Here is a 20,367-nt window from a genome sequence, read left to right on the forward strand (position 1 = left end):
TTTTTCAACCCATATACTTTCCTTTAAAAACCTAAACAGTCTCTGTCCTTGACCATTAAAATTCTTCCCGTCATCCTGACCGACCATGTCTGTGTGTTTGGACAGGACAAGGCTGGGGAGCAGGGGAAAAGCTTATGTCTAAAACTGAGTACACATCATCACAATTCAAATAATCTTCCAGGAGAAGTTTATTTTTTTCTGTCATTATTAAGCTATCTCCTTAGTCCTAAAAGCAGTCAAAAGCCTTCAAGCTCCAACTCTTTCAACTGCAGTACCAAAGAACCAGCATTTCAGTTATTAATTAGGTGCCAATTACCTGTTGCAACTAAGTGGAGTTAAAACACACCTCTTATTTACTTTAACACTTATAGAATCATAGATTCAGCTGGGTTGGAAGGGACCTTCAAGATCATCAAGTCCAACCCTTAATCCACTACCGCTGCGGTCACTAGACCATGGCACTGATGCCACATCCAGTCTTGTCTTAAAAACCTCCAGGGATGGAGAATCCACCACTTCCCTGGGCAGCCCATTCCAATGGCTGAGCACCCTCTCTGTAAAGAAATTCTTTCTAATATCTAACCTAAACCTCCCCTGGCACAACTTGGGACCATGCCCTCTTGTCTTACTGATAGTTCCCTGGGAAAAGAGACCAACTCCCACCTGGCTACAACCTCCTTTCAGGGAGCTGTAGAGAGTGAGGAGGTCTCCCCTGAGCCTCCTCTTCTCCAGGCTGAACAGCCCCAGCTCCCTCAGCCTCTCCTCATAGGACTTGTGCTCCAGTCCCTTCACCAGCCTTGTTGCTCTCCTCTGGACCTGCTCCAGCACCTCAATGTCTTTCCTGAACTGAGGGGCCCAGAACTGGACACAGCACTCCAGGGGTGGCCTCACCAGTGCTGAGTCCAGGGGAAGAATCATTTCCTTGGCCCTGTTGGCCACACTGTTCCTGATCCAGGCCAGGATGCCATTGGCCTTCTTGGCCACCTGGGCACACTCTGGCTCCTGTTCAGCTTCTTGTCAATCCAAACTCCCAAGTCCCTCTCTGTCTGGCTGCTCTCCAGCCACTCTGTCCCAGCCTGTAGTGCTGCAGGGGGTTGTTGTGGCCAAAGTGCAGGACCTGGCACTTGGCCTTGTTGAACCTCATCCCATTGGAATCAGCCCAACTCTCCAGCCTATCCAGGTCCCTCTGCAGAGCCCTCCTGCCTTCCAGCTGATCGACACTCCCCCCCAGCTTAGTGTCATCTGCAAATTTGCTGATGATGGACTCAATCCCCTCATCTAAATCATCAATAAAGATATGAAACAGAACTGGGCCCAACACTGATCCCTGGGGGACACCACTAGTGATTAGCACTGGATGCAGCTCCATTCCCCACCATTCTCTGGGCCCGGCCCTCCAGCCAGTTCCTGACCCAGCACAGAGTGCCCCTGCCCAAGCCGTGGGCTGCCAGCTTTTTCAGGAAAATGCTGTGGGAGACTTGCTGAAGTCCAGGTAGACCACATCCACAGCCTTCTCCTCATCCACCAGGCGAGTCACCTGATCATAAAAGGAGATCAGGTTGCTCAGACAGGACCTGCCCTTCCTAAACCCGTGCTGGCTGGGTCTGATCCCTTGTCAGTGGGTGCTGTGTGATTGCACTGAGGATGATCTATCCCTTTCTAACTAAGCACAGAGCTACAGCAGTACTCTTCACTAACAGCATTATCATCTTACAAGCAAAGAACCAGCTGCTTTATTTTACTTGCTGCTTTTACAGGAAGACCCTGTCACGTCTGCGCCAGTTTGAGCTGCTCACCAGGTCATCAAACCAAGCACTGATTCATTACAGAAACACACTGCAGCCTGCCCTGACTGGGGACAACTTTGTTTTCTACTCCAAGTGCCATACCCACTCCTCACCAAGAATTGCCTGCTCCTGGGTCAGCTCCTGGAAGCGTTCCCGCATGTTTTCCAGCTCCACAACAAGGCGACGCTCAGACTCCTCTTTCAGGTTCAAGGCCTCTTCTAATGCAGCTTTTTCTGCGACGTAGCCTTCAATAATGCCTAAAATCCCAAGTCAGAATGCAAATAAAGACACGGACAAACTCATCTATAGGGAAAAAGTAGCTTGAAAACACGAGTAAGCAAGTTTTGGCAAATGACCGAAGGTGACATGGCAAGGAAGAAGTAAAAGATGACTTAAGTTTACACTGTAGTTAGGTTTTTTGAAGTACCTTAAGAAATAGAATACATTAACTGATACATTTTAACAGATTTTACAAGGCTGCCATGTTACAGAATGTCTCCAAGTCTACAGAATTCAAATGGGGATCATTAAGCTTCTGATAGCCTGGGATCAGCTCACAACATCCTGACACATCCTCTGCTGAGGGCTGAGGTTTGAAGAAACAGAATCTCCAGAAAGGAAGATCAGATGTTAGATTCAGAGCCCAAGAAATCCAGGACACAGAAAGCACAGAATCACAGACCAAGCCGAGTTGGAAGGAACCCACAAGGATCATCAAGTCGCACCACTGGTATTGGGAGGAATGAGCTATGAGTAAAGGACACTGAAATCTCATTAAATTACATTAATTTCATTTTCTTACCCTCTGCTTTATGAAGCTCTAGTGCCAGCTGGTTCTTGGCCTCGCTCTCCTCGCTGAGGCACTCCATCAGCTCCTGGTGCTGACTCACCACCTGGGCAGTCTCCTGATTTCGGCGGCTGAACTCCTCTTCAAACTGTGCGTGGTTTTCATGCATTTTCTCCAGCTACAAGTGAAAAATTTCCCCAAGCATCAGATCTCAGATGCACATGCAGCGCAATAACACTGCAGACATTTCAACAAAAACCCATCTATGCAATAAGGCCCAAGTTTTGAAGTTTCATTTTAGTACTAAGTTGACTTTGCCCAAAACCTCTGAACAATTATCACAATTGAACAGTATATAAATACAAGGATGTTTGTATGCTGCTATCCACATATTCCCACAACATTTTAACATCAGACTGAGTTTTCCTGAACCTGTTTACTGATGTTGGAGAAGCATTGACATGAAGTGCAACAAAACCCTGTCAAAAAACCTCCCCTCAAAGTTACCGAATGAATCTAAAATGCTAGTTTAAATCTACTTAAGGCAACCAACTTATTGCCTTCCCACAAGATCTGCTAGAAGGCCAAATATATAGCCTTAAAACTGATTTCACATTTTCAGTGTTATATATAGAATCGTGGAAAAGTCTGGGTTGAAAGGGACCTTGAAGACCACACAGTTCCAAACCCCTGCCATTGGCAGGGACACCTTTGTCCTAGTTAGAACAGCTGGGACCAGTTCATCATTGTATGGGTGTAACCCAAACCTGTGTATTCTATAGCCTTCCATGCCATTTCCCAGAAACTGTTATCAATGACCCATTTACACCATCTGCCCATAGAACCTGACTCCTCAGGCTATAAACTAGGTGCTAAGAGGCCTGCAAGATAGAAGGATGCTCTTGTCCTCACACCCTTTGTGGAGCTCCCCACCCTGAGGGAAGTGCTGGGCATTCCTGCCTGAACTGGAGAATATATAATCTTGGAGTCTTGGGACCTTTTTTAACCACTCGTGGGATCCAGAGGAAGACTGCAGACCACCACTCTCAACCAGACTGCAGACCACCACTCTCAACCAGACTGCAATCACCACTTTTGACCAGACTGCAACAGCACTCTCACCAACAGGTTTCTCCCCTCTCCTTTTACTTTGGACTCAGGGGGCCCAAAGAACACCACTCTGTTCATGCCCCAGGGCGCTGGGTTATACACTTGGGTTTTGTGGGTTAAAACCAATTGTTTGTCTGTATAATCGTACTTATTGTATTATTTTATTAAATTGTTATTCTGACTTATAATCTCTCTTTTGAGTTGAGTTCGTTTCCCCTGCTGGTTTACCTTTAAACCAGCACAACCTTCCACTAGACCAGGCTGCTCTACATAGATTAAAAAGCTTTACTTGTTTAGTTGACTCTGTAACCAGCTCCAGAAGTCTCTCCACTGCAGTGCGCAAACGATGACAAATTTTCAGTATCATTTCTTCATTTTCACATGCCAATTCTGGCTTTGCAAAAACACTTTCACATAAGTATTGGCTCAACTCAGACCCCTCGTCAGCCCCTGGAGACAGCTGGTTGTGTTCTGTGAGAGTTTCATCAAGCAGCTCCTCTACTGAAAACAAGCAAGCTGTTTAAAAAACACACACACAAAAAAAGGACAGCTAGCAACAAAACCAGTCACTCAGATAACAACTGACATCAGACAGTGACCTTAGTTGGTCCTGGAGATGTACAAGGTAAACCTCAGACACATCAACAACTCAATGTCAAAAAATCACCAGGGCTTTTCACAACGTTTGGGATTATTCTGTACATCGGGACCTGAAACTCCGCATTCACCAAGTCCATCTTTCCTGCCCTATAATCCACTCAGGCTTTTCCAACAACGTTTTAGTAGTTGCACTATTAAAAGAACCAAACTGAGACAACACTGATAGGCACTGTCTTAAGTGTGCAGCAGCTCTGAAAGACACAGAAACATTGCAACAAGAGATATCCTCTCTCTTAACTTCATCCATACAAAAGGAAAGGAAAAGGCAGTTTTCAAGAACATGAGCTGATGATGTATCCAGGTTTGCCGATTTGGACTCACCTTTCTCTAGATGGTTTTCTCTGGCTTTGAAATATCGCATAAATCCCATTTCTTCCACAATAGCGTGAGCTTCTCTAGAATCTCCAGAAGCCAGGCTGTCATCAAGACAAAGACCAATCTTGCTACAGATAAGGTCCTCAATAGCTATTGTGGCCTTCACCAGTTCCATAAGCAACTTCAAAACCTGCTGATAAGATTCGCGCAGTTTTTCCCTAGAACAGAAGCACATCCAACACTTCAAAAATTGCATGCACTTGATTTGAAAGACACTCTGAACCTACTGAAAAGCTGACAGTCTAAAATGGGTATTTTGCCATAGTTTGACAGTTATCAGCAAAGATGATTCAGGTGACTCACAAAAAAACCCAGGTAATTGTCGAAGAGCTGGCTCAGCAAAACACCTTTGTTTTCTCCACGGGTAGATCATAGTGCAGTCTCAAGCATCTGACTCTTCCACATCCATGGAAGCACCAGCAAGGAGTATACATCTACTACTATAGTATCAGTGACGTCAAAATAACTAGGGGTGCTCTGGCAGAGCTGACAACAAAAATTGTATTTATGAAAACATTTTAGTTTTAAGCAAAACAGTAAGCCAGTTTCCTAAAGATGAGAGAGAGGGAATTCTTCTTAAAGCTTATTCAGCGTGATAGCTTCTCCAACCCACATATTCCCATGACACACCAAAACAATCCACATTGCACTGAAAGGTTTTGTGAACAAGAGGCTTTCTCTATTTCTTAGATTTTTCCAAGATGAGAGACAGTGGAAACCCCAAAATGCCAAAATCTTCACCAGACTGCACAAAAAAGAGCAAGATAAGAACCCCTTGCCCTCCATGTCCAGATAGGTTGGTAATTTTAAAAAAACTTGAAAAAATTTGCAAATAAAACTAGCATATCATCCTAAACTATTAATTTGAGCTGGCTTAATTTTGCCTGATTATTGATTTCTTTATGAGAAGTGAGAAAACAAGCAAACAAAAAAACTCCAAGCAGTAAACATTATGTAACCAAAGCTGAACAAACCTTTCCTCCTTGGATTGCTCAATATCAGATCTCAACAAGGCTACCAAATTCCCTCCTTCTTGGTTTTCCCTGTCCTGCTGCTGAAGGAGTGTCTCCAGTTCAGAGTTGGTCTCCTCTATTTCATGCTTTAAAGACTCCACTTTCTTCTCCAGCTGTGGAAAAGCAGTGACAATGCAACAAAGTCAATCACTTTGCCTAAACTTTGTTTTATAAACCCTACCTGAAAACAAGTTTCTGGAAAAATTACTTATCTCCTCATATTAGTATGCTCAGATGACACCTTTATCCAATTAAAATGTATGTATATAAAAATAAAAAGACATGTATGTATGTACATACCCACCCCCTACCTCCAGATTTTGCTGCCAAACAAATTAGTGGCACTTTGTTAGAAACTCTGTCTCATAAGTAAACAAAAACAAATAAGTCAAAATATCTATTGGGGAGGAAACTGCAAGGAAAGAAAAGCATTCTGCTCCAGTGCCAACCTTCTGACACCTCATCAAATCCTGCAAGAAGAGCTGGAATCAATAATGCATTGCCAGTAGGGAAATTCTCAAGTGTTACTCCTGTTTTTTCCCCCTAAACAGGAAGGTCCAACAGAACAGTTTAATATACCACAAGAATTGTACATGCAGTCCCTCAATATACACCTTGAGACAGAAGAGATCACTGTGCTAAAAAAACCAACCCCAAAAGCACATTTAAAATCTAGGTTTAAGATATTTTCCACACACCTGGATAATTACTGCTGTCTTTTCCTGCAGCTGGACTGATAACATCTCTTGCTCCTTTTGGTGAGCAGCCTGTGCCTCCTCCCTCTCCTGAATCAACATCTGCTCCTTGTCATGTAGTGATGCCTTTTTTTCAGCTTCAAATTCATCCTGCAGAAATCACATGGATTTACAGAGAGAGGAAAGAAAACCCCCAAAACCACAAACACCACCACCATCCTCCCAGAAAAACCCCAATCAAACATCCCCCATTACTTTTTTTGTACTCTTCAGAAGTACACACTTTACCTCCTGGATTAACCAGCAGTGACTTACACAGTCAACACCCCCAGTCAACAAAATCACACTCAAACTATGATCAAAATCAGGAACAGTGTGGCCAGCAGAACCAGGGCAGTGATTATCCCTCTGTACTCAGCATTGCTGAGGCTGTGCCTTGAGTCCTCTGTCCAGTTCTGGGTCCCTCACTTCAAAAAAGACATTGAAGTGCAAGTCCAGAGAAGAACAACGGAGCTGGGGAAGGGTCTGGAGGGTAAGTCCTGTGAGGAGCAGCTGAGGGAGCCGGGGGTGTTTAGCCTGGAGAAGAGGAGGCTCAGGGGAGACCTTGTCATTCTCTTCGAGTACCTGAAAGGAGGTTGTAGCCAGGTGGGGTCAGGATCTGCTCCCAGGGAACAAGGGACAGGACAAGAAGAAATGGCCTCAAGCTGTACCAGGGGAGGTTCAGGTTGGACATCAGGAGGAATTTCTTCACAGAAAGGGTTTTCAGGCTTTCACAGAAGGGACTGCCCAGGTTGGTGACGGAGTCCCCATTCCTGGAGGCATTCAAGAACAACTGGATGTGGCACTCAGTCCTCTTGAGTTGACAAGGTGGGGATCAGGCACAGACTAGACTCAATTATCTTGGAGTTCTTTTCCAACCTACATGATTCTGTGAAAGCACTCTGAAGGAAGGGATTATTAGACATTGCCCACTCCTGCATCAGCAAATAAGGGAGGTGAAACAAGGTCCTGCTATCCCTTTCCAAACAGAATCATAGAATCCTTTCGGTTGGAAAAGCACTCCAAGATCACAAAATGCAACCATTAACCCAGCACTCCCAAGCCCACTACTAAACCAAGTCTCTAAGCACCACATCCATGCTTTTTTTGAACATTTCCAGGAATGATGATTCCACACTGCCCTAGGCAGCCTGTTCCAATGCCTGACCACTCTTTCAGTGACGAAATTTTCCCTTATACCCAATCTATTTCTCCCCTGGTGCAACTTGAGGCCATTTCCCCTGGTCCTGTCACTTGTTACCTGGGAGAAGAGGCTGATCTCCACCTCCTGTCTACACCCTCCTCTCAGGGAGTTGTAGGGAGTGAGAAGGTCCCCCCAACCCTCCTTTTCTCCAGGCTGAACACCTCCAGCCAATCCTCAGAGGACTTGTGCTCCAGACCCTTCCCCACCTCCATTGCCCTTCTCTGAACATGCTGAAGAGGCTGAGCTAAGAGGCTAAAAGGAACCCGGATCAGTGATTGTTTCTGCAACACCAGAACTGGGAAATGACCACAGTATAAAAAAAAAAAAAAACTCTGGCAATTTTGTCTATGAACACCAACGCACTCCAAGGTGATAGCCAACTATTTCTTACACTGGCAAGTCAAGAAAACAGTTATTCCCCAGAGCAAGAAATAAGACTTCAGAGCAGAGCACATGTAGTCACCTGATCCTTTGCAGGAGACTGAGCCAGTCCTTGCACTGTACTTTGCAGTTAAGAAGGTAAAAAGTGAACAGACACAAAGGAGTAGGAGGACTTTCCTCGACCTAGAACGCTGAATTTGCAGACAGTCTCTGAAACAGCCTGCCTGTTATTCTCAGATCCACCTAAAGTATATCAGACCATAGAGAGGAATTGTGAATACTAGAAATCTGCTAGGCAAGGCAGAGGGAAGGAAAGAAGGAAACTGGCTGGCATGAAGACAACTGCATAAATGAGCACAGGGTAGTGGGCAGGGGAGGACTTGTAAAAATATGCATCAGCACACAATGCAGTTCAGCCTGACATTCCAAATAGATCCAGCCAGTCTCTTCTGAGACAAAACACTGGTCATTAAGCTCATGTGGGGGGAATCCATAGACAGCTGAACCAGCAGGAGAATTAGCCCTGGCAAAATTTCAACAAAAAGTGAGGTTTCTGGTGTCCCAAATGCTAATTAGGGCAGCATGAGAGAGAGAAAAGCAGAGACCACTTCTGGAGTATCTGCATAACACTCAGTCTGGTCCCAGCTTCTGTGAGCTGAAGGCTGGGGTTCAGCTGAGGACAGCAATGTCAAATACACCTGCAGCAGCTTTTCAGGACACGCTTGTGTCCTCTGTTTCAAAAGAGAGCTGCACCAGACAGAGCGAAGTCAAGGAACGGTCAGGACTACACAGAAGTCAGAGGTAGGAAACATCTTGAAGATGCTTATCATGATGGAAGTTTAGAACTCAAATGATGAATCCGTGAAAGCAGAGATTAACAACAACAAATATCTCATACACAAAGAGCTCACTGTCATCACAGACTTAGTTAAAGCTCAGATAACACTGAATATGTTTTTGCCAAACACACAAGAGTGCAGCAGACACAGGATGACAGGCCAAGGGCAAAGTCTCTGCAGACACCAAGAAGAAAATGTCTCAAATGACAAATTGAACATGTACACAAGGAATGTTGCTTAGAGCAAATATTTTCCACTGATTTTTTTGGTTTTGTTTGAAGGGCACCATTTCATATCCAATTCAGAACCTGAAAACAACCCTGTAGTAAATACAACTGCTCGCATCACACTGCTTTTTTCCAATGCTACCTTTCTAGTTCTAACATGGTGAAGCAAGGAAAAGACTTAACTCAGCGTCATTTTAGACACTGAAGAACAGAAATTTACACCAGTTGGTCTTTTTCAGCAGAACATTCTCCCAGTGCATACTCAGAAGTGCATTTTCACCAGAGCCTACCTTCAGCTGTGCAATCTGCTGTTCCAGCAGCACTTCCGACTGACACTTCAACAGCTCAATCTCCTCCTGGAACTGAAGCTGCTGCTTCAATTTTACCTCTTCAAACTGAGCCAGAAGAGCTTTCCTCACAGATTCTACTTCAGAGGCCGATGCAGAAGCATACAGCTGTAGACAAGTAAGGAATATAAAGTATTTTAGACCATAGTATTAGAATTAGGGAAAAAATAAAACCAAACTAAACCCATCAAGCTCAACCAAATTCTTAAAAGCATGTTCACAATCCTCAAGGTCATACAGGGCTTCTTTCTATCATCATGCTGAGTACAGAAAAAAGAAAGCTGATAAAAATAGATAAGAAGCAACCAGGCATTAGATATCAACCCTGTATTCACGAGAATATCAGATCAGACTAATAAAGTATTCCTTATTCTTTCCAACAGATACTTCCCCAAGAGAAATTCAAAGAAATAAGGAGGAAAGAGGAGGAGAGAAACACAGGGAGAGTATATTTTGTTAAGAAGTGATTTCTCTTGTTCAAATGGGAACAAACAGTACACAGCTATATTTAATGCAATTATCCTATGAGATACAACAGAGAAAGGTTTGAGGATTTTTTCGTTCATTTGGGGTTTTTTGCTTATTATTCTAAGAAGTAGTCATCAGAATGGTCATAAATCCTCTTTCTAGAATGAAGAGCTTAAAGACTGAGTAACCATTAGAACCTCCCAGAAAACAAGACTACCTTCCTAGGCAACCTATTCTTCCAAAAGTGATTTGAGAGTTATTTGGAACACTATCCAACTTTCAAATTAGTAAGTGAAAAAGCCAAAGTTAATTGTATTTTAACATATTTTTCATGGTTATAGCTGGACAAAGCTCATTTTCTTTGTGACTTTGCCTACTACGTGAACGTAACATATAACACAGGAAAGTGAAAAGTCTTCATCACTTATGGCTGCTTGCATGCACATAAGTCAGACTGCATAAAAACCTGAGTGAACAGAAGATCTTAATTCCATTTTGATGCTTAAAGAGAACTTAGCGTAATAATCAATCTTTTTAGCATTCAGTATCAAAGTAAACATCAACCTTACACATAAACATTCCCAACAAGAAGAAATGGCAAAGCTTTAAGAGCAAATAGGAATATTTCTCAACCTCACTGAGAAATCACATTTGGAAAAGTAGTACCTACTATAATTTCTCTAAGAAAAGAAGAAATCAGTTAGGAGAAATAAATGTTAGCAACGAATTTTTACTTAAAAAGCAGTTGCTTTCCACAAATGGTTAATGACCTAAATTATTCCCTACTAGTTTTAAATCAAAATGGCAGCTTTAAAATTTTGAATTAAATATGACAGGATCTCAAAAGAAAGCAAGCCCAGCCCAGCCCCATAAAGAGAGTACTGCAAACACGGGCTTAAATTTTTTTTAAAAAAATAAGTCTAATACACATACACAAATTCCCTTAAGTCCTTTCGGATAAAGCAAGGTCTAAAAATGTTAAATTTGTCTCTTCATATCTACTGGCACTATTAAAAAAACCCCAGAAGCATCTTATTTCTAAGGTTAATAAAACCTGAATTTACTTTAAGATAAAGCATGGATTATTTTGGTTTTAGGTATTCGCGACATTCTGACCTCTTGCTCATGTTCATGCTGTGCTTTTAGTTTCCCCAATTCTCCTTCCAGCTCCCTGGAGTACTCCTCCTTATGTTTCCTAATTTCTGCCTCATGAAGATCCTGAAGCTCTTGGAGTGCCTTTCTGTGCTTTTCCTCCATGTGCAATACTTCCTCACGCAACAGATCCAGAGCCAGACGTTTTTCTTCTTCCAGCAACTGCCTCTGATTTTGAAGAGCTATGTTCAAATCATCCTGTGCAAGCATTAATTAAAAAAAGGGGAGGGGGGGAAGAAATCATTACAAATATCTTTGCAACCTCTTTGTACAACACATGTCCAGCTTCTCCTCCTGTATCAAAGCTTTTCTAAGTAAACAGGAACAATACTGCCTCGTGAATGATGAGCACACATACATACACACACCCTCTACAGCATTTAAATGGGTTTATTTTTCTTGTCTAGTAAAAGTTTTGTAAATCCCTTACTTATTAGGGAGGATCTTTAGATTCCTAGAGATGTGGCTTAACCTCCAGGATTACATTTACTTTTTTCTAATCACCTTCTGAAGAATAACACGGTAACTCTGTCAGGGAGAGAAGCTCTGAACCACAAAACGGAGACTTTCGGGTCTGAATTCTGCTGAAAGATTTACCTCATTTGTACCTTTTCCACACACTGAGATACAAAACTCATTAGAGTGAGCATCTGGGGCAGGAGGCAACAGATGGGCTTAATTTTCAGCTGGAGTTTCCTATTTCAGCTCTCAATACGGCCACACACAAGTGTCAGTGCTGGCACAAAGAGGGCGTAGAAACGTACCCTGAGAACAAGGGAAAAGGTGATCCCACACAATTTACCACGGAATTTCACCTTCTATGCCAGGTTTTCTTTCTGACTCACCTTATGAGCTTCTTCTGCTTCAACAGCCATGGCTTTAAGCTTTTCCATATGAACAGTAGCTAGCTCAATTTTCAAATTATTCTGGGAAAGCTGAAGTTCTTCAGCATGCTTTAAATTCAGCATCTCAATCTCCTGGACCAGGTGTGCTTGATGCAGTTTATCCTGTTCTTGGAGCTGTTCCATGTGCTGCAGCTGCAGCTTCTCCAAAGTCTGACTATGTTCATCTCTTATATTCTGAATTTCACACAGGTAGGACGACTCCAAGGAATCCAGATTTGATAAGTGCTTAGCCTCCAACTCATCAATTTGGGCCTGATGCTTTGTCTGTAGTTCAGCAACACAACCTTCAAGCTGAATCTGCTGTTTACTTTCCAGTGTAGATTTAAGAGCCTCAATTTCAGCTTGGTGTTTTGTTTGAAAATCAGCTGTCAGAGACAAAATTTGCTGCTTATGCTTTTCCTGTAGGTGCTGACTTTGGAGTTCCAGCTCATCCACATGTTTCTTTTTCAGCTCTTGGAGAAGAATCTCTTGCTCAGTTGTGAATTTCTGAGTCATAGCTTTGTGTTCCTCCATAAACCTGTATTATTTCCAAGAAAGTTAAGAAACTATTGTCAAAAAGGCACTGCTTGGGTTTTTTTAATAATTGAACTAATAAATAAAAATCAAAGGAAAATAAATAGATCCTACTTGGCCTCCACAAGTTTTCCTTTATGCTCAAACACAGAACTAAATTCAAAGCAAGCCACAACAACGATTTCATAGCCACATAATTAAAGGTTTCTGCAATGTCACTTGGTAGTATCTGGTTATTACTAGAGAGACCCCTATTAACTTACTAAAACTAAAACACTGCCACATGAGAGCATCTAGGACATGGTATATACACTGCTACCTCTCAAATATGTTGCCCTCAAGGCACTGTCATAACAAACACCTCTAAAAACTTCTGCTAAAGACAGACATAAAACCACCATGGGAGCATTATGTGGGATACGTGGGGGCTCCTCCAAACTCATCTCTCTGAGGTCTCCTCAAAGCTTGATGCAGAAAATTAACTGTCTAAAGTGCTGCCACTTGCTGTAATCAGTAACTATGGTATTTCTGGATGCAGACACCAATAACTAAAGAGCAATCAATTATCTAAAAGTTAAGTTTCTGCTTTCAGTGTTTTCTTACTGTCATTATCTCTCCAATCTTGTTCTGTGAGCATGTGTTTGAGGAGGAAAGAAGTGATATATTTGAAGCAATGCATGCAGATACAAACACGTGGTTGCTCGAATATTTTCTGTAATACACTTTACAAAACAGGTGCAGGAAAGGGAAGAAAACCAGTAGTTCCAGCCTTCACATCTAACCAGAACTAAAGAATACCAGAGGGGGCCATATCAACCTCAGCATTCAGTAGTTAGCACAAGCTTCATTCACCACAAAAAGCTTGCTCAAATTCATTTGAATTGTTTGAAAATATTTAGAGAATTTTTCTACTTATATGTCCTGTCACACTTCCTGTCTTCAAAGCCTGGCATATGATTTTCAGCCGGGTGTTGTACTCTTAACAGGCAGAACTTGACTATGTTTTCTCTGCTAGACTAGATGAAATGCATTTACACAAAGCAAAATTACAGAGCAAGCCATAATAGACGGCATTCCTGTTCCTTGGGACAGCAAGCCTTACATATGTAAGTTAGTTAGTGCCATCAAGTGACAAATCTACACCACTACCACTCATTAAGTTTAAAATAAGAAAAAGTAACTGTAACAACGAGTGAACCGGTAAGGGAAACTGCTCACACACTCTGGACTTACTTGTTTTGTGCTTCCATAAGTTTCAGTGCACATTCTTCCTGCAGACACAGCGTGGCCTTTTCCATTTCCTCTGCCATGAGGGCTTTGGCTGCCTGCAGGTCGGCCTCGTGCTGCTGCTGGGCTTTCTGCGCAGCCTGCGCGCTCACAAGGCTGTCCTCCAGCTGCTGCAAGTTGTTCTGCTGCTCCTTCACCAGCTTCTCCAGCTCCAGAATTCTGGCAGCTTGGCGATCTCGAAGTTGATTCATTTCAGCTTCACGAAGTTCAAACTCTCTTTGCAAACTCTGCCTCTCAGATTCTGCTCTGTTTTGCAGCTCGACGCGCAGCAGCGATAACTTCTCTTCTGCTTGGATTCTCTGGGCCTCACTTTCGCATTGCCACTTCTTCTCTTTTTCTCTGTACATAGTCTCTATTTTCTGGACTTCTTCTCTGGCTTCTCTTAACTTATTCTTGTGATCCTCACCAATTTCGTATTTCACCTGTGAACGCAGTTATTAAAAAAAAAAAAAAAGAATAAAACACCGAAACCAAACTGAAGTGCATAGTGCATGAAGTGAACATTCTTAGGCATTTAAGGTCCTGGAGAGATTCAATTCTTGTAGTGAAGTAACCCTTCCTAATAAAAGTAAGGCTGAAATGGCAATTTATGAATTGACCTGCATTAAATTGAATGCATTTTTGAGAAATAATTGGGGTAAGGAAGATAAGAAAAAAACTAAGGCAAAATTCTAGCATTAATATGGTACTCTACATTGTTTTCTCTTGAGGTCACTTCTTTTCAGGAGTTCAACTTATACAGCTATGGGCATCTTAGGTATTTATACTGGGTATGAATAAAATTCTCTTTTAAACTTCTCCTTCTACATTCCAGTGGTATTTTCCATGTAGTGTCCAAGTTCATGACAAGGGCAGTTCTTGGACATAACACAAAAGCCACATAAAAAGCATGTAGCATAAAAACAGAAGCCAAAGCTTCTGAGCAAATGATTGTTCAATGAAAGAAGGCAAAAAAAAAAAAAAAAAAGACTTTCTCTGGTTTTCTTCATCGTTTTTTAAGTCTGGAAAAGGATACACTTATCCATCTTTTTAAAAAGGGAGGAGAGGAAGACTTGAGAAATAAGAGCTTAATCTATCTAATTCTCATTAGCATTCAAATACTGCAACAGATTAAACAACTAATTAACATCCAGTTTAAGGTTATCCTCAGATGGGACAGCTGATTTAACCAGTAAGAGGGACGGTACTACGTAGAATTCTCTCAACTCTAAGACTTTGAACAGGAAGGTACAAGAGCTACACCAAAACAGACTTGTATTCCAACGTTTGTGTGTATCCAGGCAAGTCCACTTAAAGCTGAAGCCACTATCCCTAACCCAGGGAAGTGCTGCCTCTGCCTCCCTTAGCCCTCCCAACAGATCTGAGCCTGCCCAAATCTACACCAAACCGTTCTGTAACACAAATTAACCTTTTCCATTTCTTCTTTCAGATGCTTCTCATTCTGCTCAGAAAAATCTTTCTGCTTTACAATCTCTTCCTTTAAGCGCTTTATTTCCTCTGAAAGCTCTGCAATGCGCTGTTTCTCAGAGCTGAGGAGAGAGAGCTTGGCTTTGTGCTCCTCCTCCAGCACAGACACTCGCTCAGCCACCTCCATTTCAACCTGACATGCTGCATCATGAGCACTCTGGAGACGCAGTTTGGTGATCTCTGGAAAGAAAAAAAAAAAAAAAAAGTAAAATAAAAACCCAAACCAGACAATGAAATGACATTCTGGAATTTATTTTATTTTTAACAGATCCTGCTAATGCACAGAAATAAAGCTGAATATTGTCAGCTTTACCCAGGCTAACTACAGGACAACAAGAATCCCATATCAGGATGATTTTATACTCTGTTCTATTTTATCACCACCTATGGAATTTATCAGTATCAACACACACAGAACAATCATAAATCCTGCGGCCAGTCCTCCCTCCTTATCTGCAACAGCCACAGGAGCTGACTTTCTTTTTGGGCAGTGTAACAGCAGATTTATGGAGGTTTCATCTCCTCTTTTGTACATACTATTTACATAAAGTATTTCCCCAAAAATCAGATGGGACAATCTCTAAACGTTCTAATTTAAGCGGTTTTGACATACTGTCCACTATTAAAAATAAATAAAGATAACTGCGAATTAAAAAACTCTGCTGATCCTTTCAACCAACATACAGTTGAATTATGGTTATAACAATATGTGTTAATTAGCTAACTGTAAGTTACGGATTTTAAATCCCAGTCTTTGTGTGACAGTGCCCTTCTAGGCAGCAAAAATGGAAAGCTGATCCTTTTACAGTTTTAGTAGTTTTTACTACAGAATAAACAACTTCAGATCACCACATCTTTGGAAGTACAACTCAACATGCCCATAAGTGCTCGATAATAACAAATTTAAACAGATAAATCTGTTTAAAGAAAAATATATGCCACACAAGCGGCTTACCATTTTCCTTCCCACTCTATCAGACCATCTTACCTTTAAAATGTTCTTCTGAAAGCTGGGCACGGAGCTGCTCAAGTTCTAAACAATGCTTTCTCTTCATTGCCTCAATTTCTGTCATGCATTTGTCTGACAGATCCATCTTCATTTTCATCAGGTCCTCTTTATACTGAAGTGTAAGGGAGGATCTTAAGGAATCTAATTCATGCCTGTGTTGTTCTTTAAGTTGTTGCTGCAGACAGGTAAGTTCTTCCTACAAGTAAAGGGTTAGGAAGAGATCTTTAGCTTTCAAGAAACCATGAAAGAAATCTGTCAATGAGAGGAAGGAAAATTCCTTTTTGAAACTTAGTCAACTTGAAACAAGTTGACCAAAGATGTCGAGATCTTAAATTACAACAAGGTGCACGAAAATAGGTGCATAAATGAAAGAGGGACCGAGCTAGCCTCTTGGTCTGAAGAGAACAGACAGCAAAGAAAGGCACAGTTACTACCAGGACTATAGAGAAGAGAAACAACAATTCTGCACTTGTGTAGAAGAGCTTTGTAGATGAGTTCCTTACTCGTTACAGGATAAGCCAAAAAGCACATAAAACACATAAAATTACAGAACACTGTTTGATCTGTCCTGCTGGGCTGAGAACTATTTTAAGTCAATAAAATATACTTGTCAAAAATAATTAAGCCTTACTAAACGTCTGAAATTAATTAACTCTTTGTAAGAGCAAGGAATTAGACATCTATGTTCACACAGGTCATATAATGAACAACAGAACTTTCAGTATATCAAAATCCTACCTGATGTTGATTTAGCTGATCAAGTGCAACTCTTCTCTCTTTGTCAGCAGTATCTTCAAACACTGTGACTGAAGAACTGAGAAAAGGGTTTTAAAGTTTTTAAGATTGTAACATGTCATGAATTAAGTTAACCTGATGACTTGCAGCATACTACTGAAAGTAGGCAAAAAGCAACTACAACAACTGCTCAGGGCTGGGCCCTCATCACATCCATCACTACGTTTCTAACTACCTAATGCTCAGTCTGAGGATGTTTAGAGGCTAACATCCTCTTTTGTATTAAAAAAAATAAAATGGAAGCATGCTGTCATTGCATGGGACGAAAGGAAAAAGAATAGATCACCTGATGTCCCCTGCTTGATCTTGACTCATTTCCAACTCCGACAGTGAATAGTCCTTCAGTTCTTGCAGTCTCTGATGCAACAAAGTCAATTCTTCTCTGTAGTTTTCTTCAGCAACTCTTAACTTCTCCTCAAAATAAAGCCTCAGTTGTTCCAGTTGAGCTTCATGCTCGTTGTTTCTTTGCTGACGCTGCTGTTCAAACTCTTGTTTTAAACGCTCTATTTCCTTTACCTGTGATGCACGAGCCAGGAGCTGCTCTTTTAGCTCTGGAATGGAGGCAAAACCAACACAAGCACTAAGAATACATATCTTTAGGCTAAGTAATTCTGTAAAGGTCAGATTTAGTTGCTGAGTGTAGCGGTTTAGGAACGGTACCCCCCAATTTAGTACTCCCACTAAAAAGACCATGAGCTGCTCCCCTCTCGTCCCTCTCCAGTGGGAGGCACAAAAGGGGTAAGATCATGGGTTGAGATCAGAACAATTTGCTGGAAACAGCAGTGAGGTAAGAAAACTAACAGTAACAGCAACAATATTAATAACAAAAGTGTACAAAGGAGAGGATGATTCACATGGAAAACAGGTTCATGGTGGACTTGGGGTGACAATTAACAAATGGTGGGCAGCTTCCCCTTTCCATCACATCCTTCTTCTCAGAAGCCAGAGAGTCCCTTCCCCCTGCCCACAGCAATGATCTGATGTGGTACAGAATAACCTCACAGCCTCCAGAATAACCTCCAGGCTCTGCCCCCTCACAGCTACTGAAAAAAATAACTCTGTCCCGGCTGGAACCGGGACACTTAGACAGCAGCAAAAAGTTATCCCACAAGCTACGTAAGAAAATGAACTTCTGAAAGACAAAACATTTCTTCCTCTGAAGTCACATTCTCATTTACACTGCATTCAGAGAAACCATCCTCACGATGAGAATCAAAATTATCAGCAAGACTGCTAGTCCTCCTTGTTTCCTGCAGCTCTAGTCTAGTAACATGCAGAGCCCTGCACTATTGCTTGAACTTCACACCTGCTTGTTGTAGCACCCAGAAGCAGTGAATTAGTCGAAGTCATTTAATTTGCTCCAGACAAAACTACCCAAACAGAACAAACTTTAGCACAAACTAAGCAGAAAAACAAAAATCACGAGAAATAAAAATAATAAAATCAATTCTGGATTACTTCATTGATGGTTTGGCTGCTCATCGTGTGCACAAACAGAAGCTGAACTCACTGAATTAAGAAGAACCATCCAACAAAACAGGAATGCAGCAGAAAGCAGCTATCAAAGGCTGGTTCAGCAAGCTGCCCCCCTTCCAGGGAGCGAGGACAATGGCCAGCACTGCAGCCTATTCAACAGCCCTCTGAGAGCTTTCTTCCCCACCTTCTGTATTAAAGCAGCAGTAACATACCAGAAAGTTAAAAGGTGGGGGAAAAAAAAGGACAAAAACCATGAGGAAGAGTTTTCCAGATAGCCCAACTTTCCAAATAACTACAGTTCGCTGAATCCCCAAAGAATCAACTGAAGAGGGAACTGCATTTCAGGCAGAAAGAACTTGGTGAAATTCTTTGAAAAGAAAGAACTTGCTTGGAGAAAAGCAGCTGCTTATATTACACAAAAGAGAAACTTTAGTAACAGAAACAGAGGATGCCATCCAGGAGCAACACAGCTGACTGTCACACTGTGGTTTTTTTGTAGCAAGCCAGAAAATGCACACTTGAAAGGAAAGAATTCTCATAATGAACATTCAAATAGAAAGAGTAAGAGAAGAAATAAGTGTTCAAGGCCAGGTTGGACCTGAGCAACCTGGTCTAGTGGAAGGTGTCTCTGCCCATGGCAGGGGGTTGGAACGAGAAGATCTTTAAGGTCCCTTCCAACACGAACCTCTCCATGATTCCACGATTCCGTGAAGCAAGTCCATGGCTCAGGCCTGCTTCCAAAGGGAGCAGTTGCCAGGCATGGGGACCGGTGGAAGCGGAAATCAAGTGACAAGAAGGGACTGGTAACATCATCAATAAGATAGGTAAAGGAAGTTCAATCTGCCATGGGTAGGTTTTGCCTAACCAGCAAAGTCTACTGGCACAAAATTAACCCTCCAAAAAAGTGTTTAACAGCTTTGAACTGACATGTCATTCTTACATCAGAGCAGTAATCCATGATCCAGCTGCTATGATTTGAATCCACCACCAGGAGTCCCCCATCAGTGCAAACGCATTGTCAAATGATCACTCAAGTGAAGAACAGCAGAGCAAAACAAACACTAAGATCTCACACACCAAAAGAGAGATCCTCACCTGGACCACAGGCCTGCATTCTGGTCTCACCATCTTCAAGTAAGATGAAGAAACAGAAAGCGTCCAAAGAATGGGAATGTGAGTGATTACAAACATGGAAAGACATTTGAAAGGTTAAAGATTAGAGCTACAGAGAAGAAATATTCCAGTAAGTACTATAAAGTGCTATGTGCTATAATTCTGTAATATCAAAATAAAGTTATGAAATAGTCAAGTCTGGCTAGATAGAAATTTTTTTAATGTATGACCTAAACAAACAAACAATAACCTCACAAAACCCTAATATACTTCAAAAGCGATTTACAGTTATATTATTCAGAAAATCTGAAACTCTATTTGAAGCACATTACATGTGCCTTCTGTTTTAACTACCCCAGCAGAAGTCAAGAACCTCATGTCACAGTCTCAACACAAGGTGAACAGAGGCAGAGTCAAGGTTAACTCATGGTCTCTAGGTTTTTTATTTTTCTGAAAGTTCTTCTTTCATGTATTACACATCTCCTTGTGCACACACATCTGAGACATGTCCATCTTCATTTCAAGCAAAAACCTGTCACCTACAATCACTAGACTGCAAAACCGGCTGTTTTATTTAATACACCTGGATCTTGAAACAGAAATACAAATAGGAGCATGTTATTGCACTGACCAGATCTTCTCCAGTTTTTAACTACATTATACCTAATTTGACATTCCAATGAAAGATGTTTGGTTTTCACTAAAGATTTTTATAGTG

General features: G+C 41.7%; 1 protein-coding gene across 12 annotated transcripts in view; it reads right to left on the minus strand.

The window, feature by feature from the left end:
* Nucleotides 1-20,367, minus strand: part of PCNT (pericentrin) — a 78,643-nt gene that overhangs the window by 38,847 nt on the left and 19,429 nt on the right. For 7 of the 12 annotated variants that reach the window (XM_017838090.1, XM_017838093.1, XM_017838089.1 and 4 more), the window contains 14 exons: nucleotides 17,347-17,611; nucleotides 17,004-17,079; nucleotides 16,245-16,461; nucleotides 15,198-15,436; nucleotides 13,736-14,211; nucleotides 11,930-12,506; nucleotides 11,049-11,282; nucleotides 9,408-9,572; nucleotides 6,431-6,577; nucleotides 5,694-5,845; nucleotides 4,666-4,877; nucleotides 3,974-4,185; nucleotides 2,590-2,752; nucleotides 1,901-2,044 (listed from right to left, as the gene is read on the minus strand). In XM_017838090.1, coding sequence (XP_017693579.1) covers nucleotides 1,901-2,044; nucleotides 2,590-2,752; nucleotides 3,974-4,185; nucleotides 4,666-4,877; nucleotides 5,694-5,845; nucleotides 6,431-6,577; nucleotides 9,408-9,572; nucleotides 11,049-11,282; nucleotides 11,930-12,506; nucleotides 13,736-14,211; nucleotides 15,198-15,436; nucleotides 16,245-16,461; nucleotides 17,004-17,079; nucleotides 17,347-17,611 — 3,279 coding nt within the window. Of the gene's footprint in view, nucleotides 1-1,900; nucleotides 2,045-2,589; nucleotides 2,753-3,973; nucleotides 4,201-4,665; nucleotides 4,878-5,693; nucleotides 5,846-6,430; nucleotides 6,578-9,407; nucleotides 9,573-11,048; nucleotides 11,283-11,929; nucleotides 12,507-13,735; nucleotides 14,212-15,197; nucleotides 15,437-16,244; nucleotides 16,462-17,003; nucleotides 17,080-17,346; nucleotides 17,612-19,631; nucleotides 19,665-20,367 lie in introns of all 12 variants that reach the window. The other 5 variants (XM_017838088.1, XM_017838091.1, XM_017838083.1 and 2 more) reach the window with 3 other exon arrangements.

Source organism: Lepidothrix coronata, unplaced genomic scaffold, assembly GCF_001604755.1.
Source record: "Lepidothrix coronata isolate B3197 unplaced genomic scaffold, Lepidothrix_coronata-1.0 Scaffold323, whole genome shotgun sequence".
Classification (NCBI taxonomy): Eukaryota; Metazoa; Chordata; class Aves; order Passeriformes; family Pipridae; genus Lepidothrix; species Lepidothrix coronata.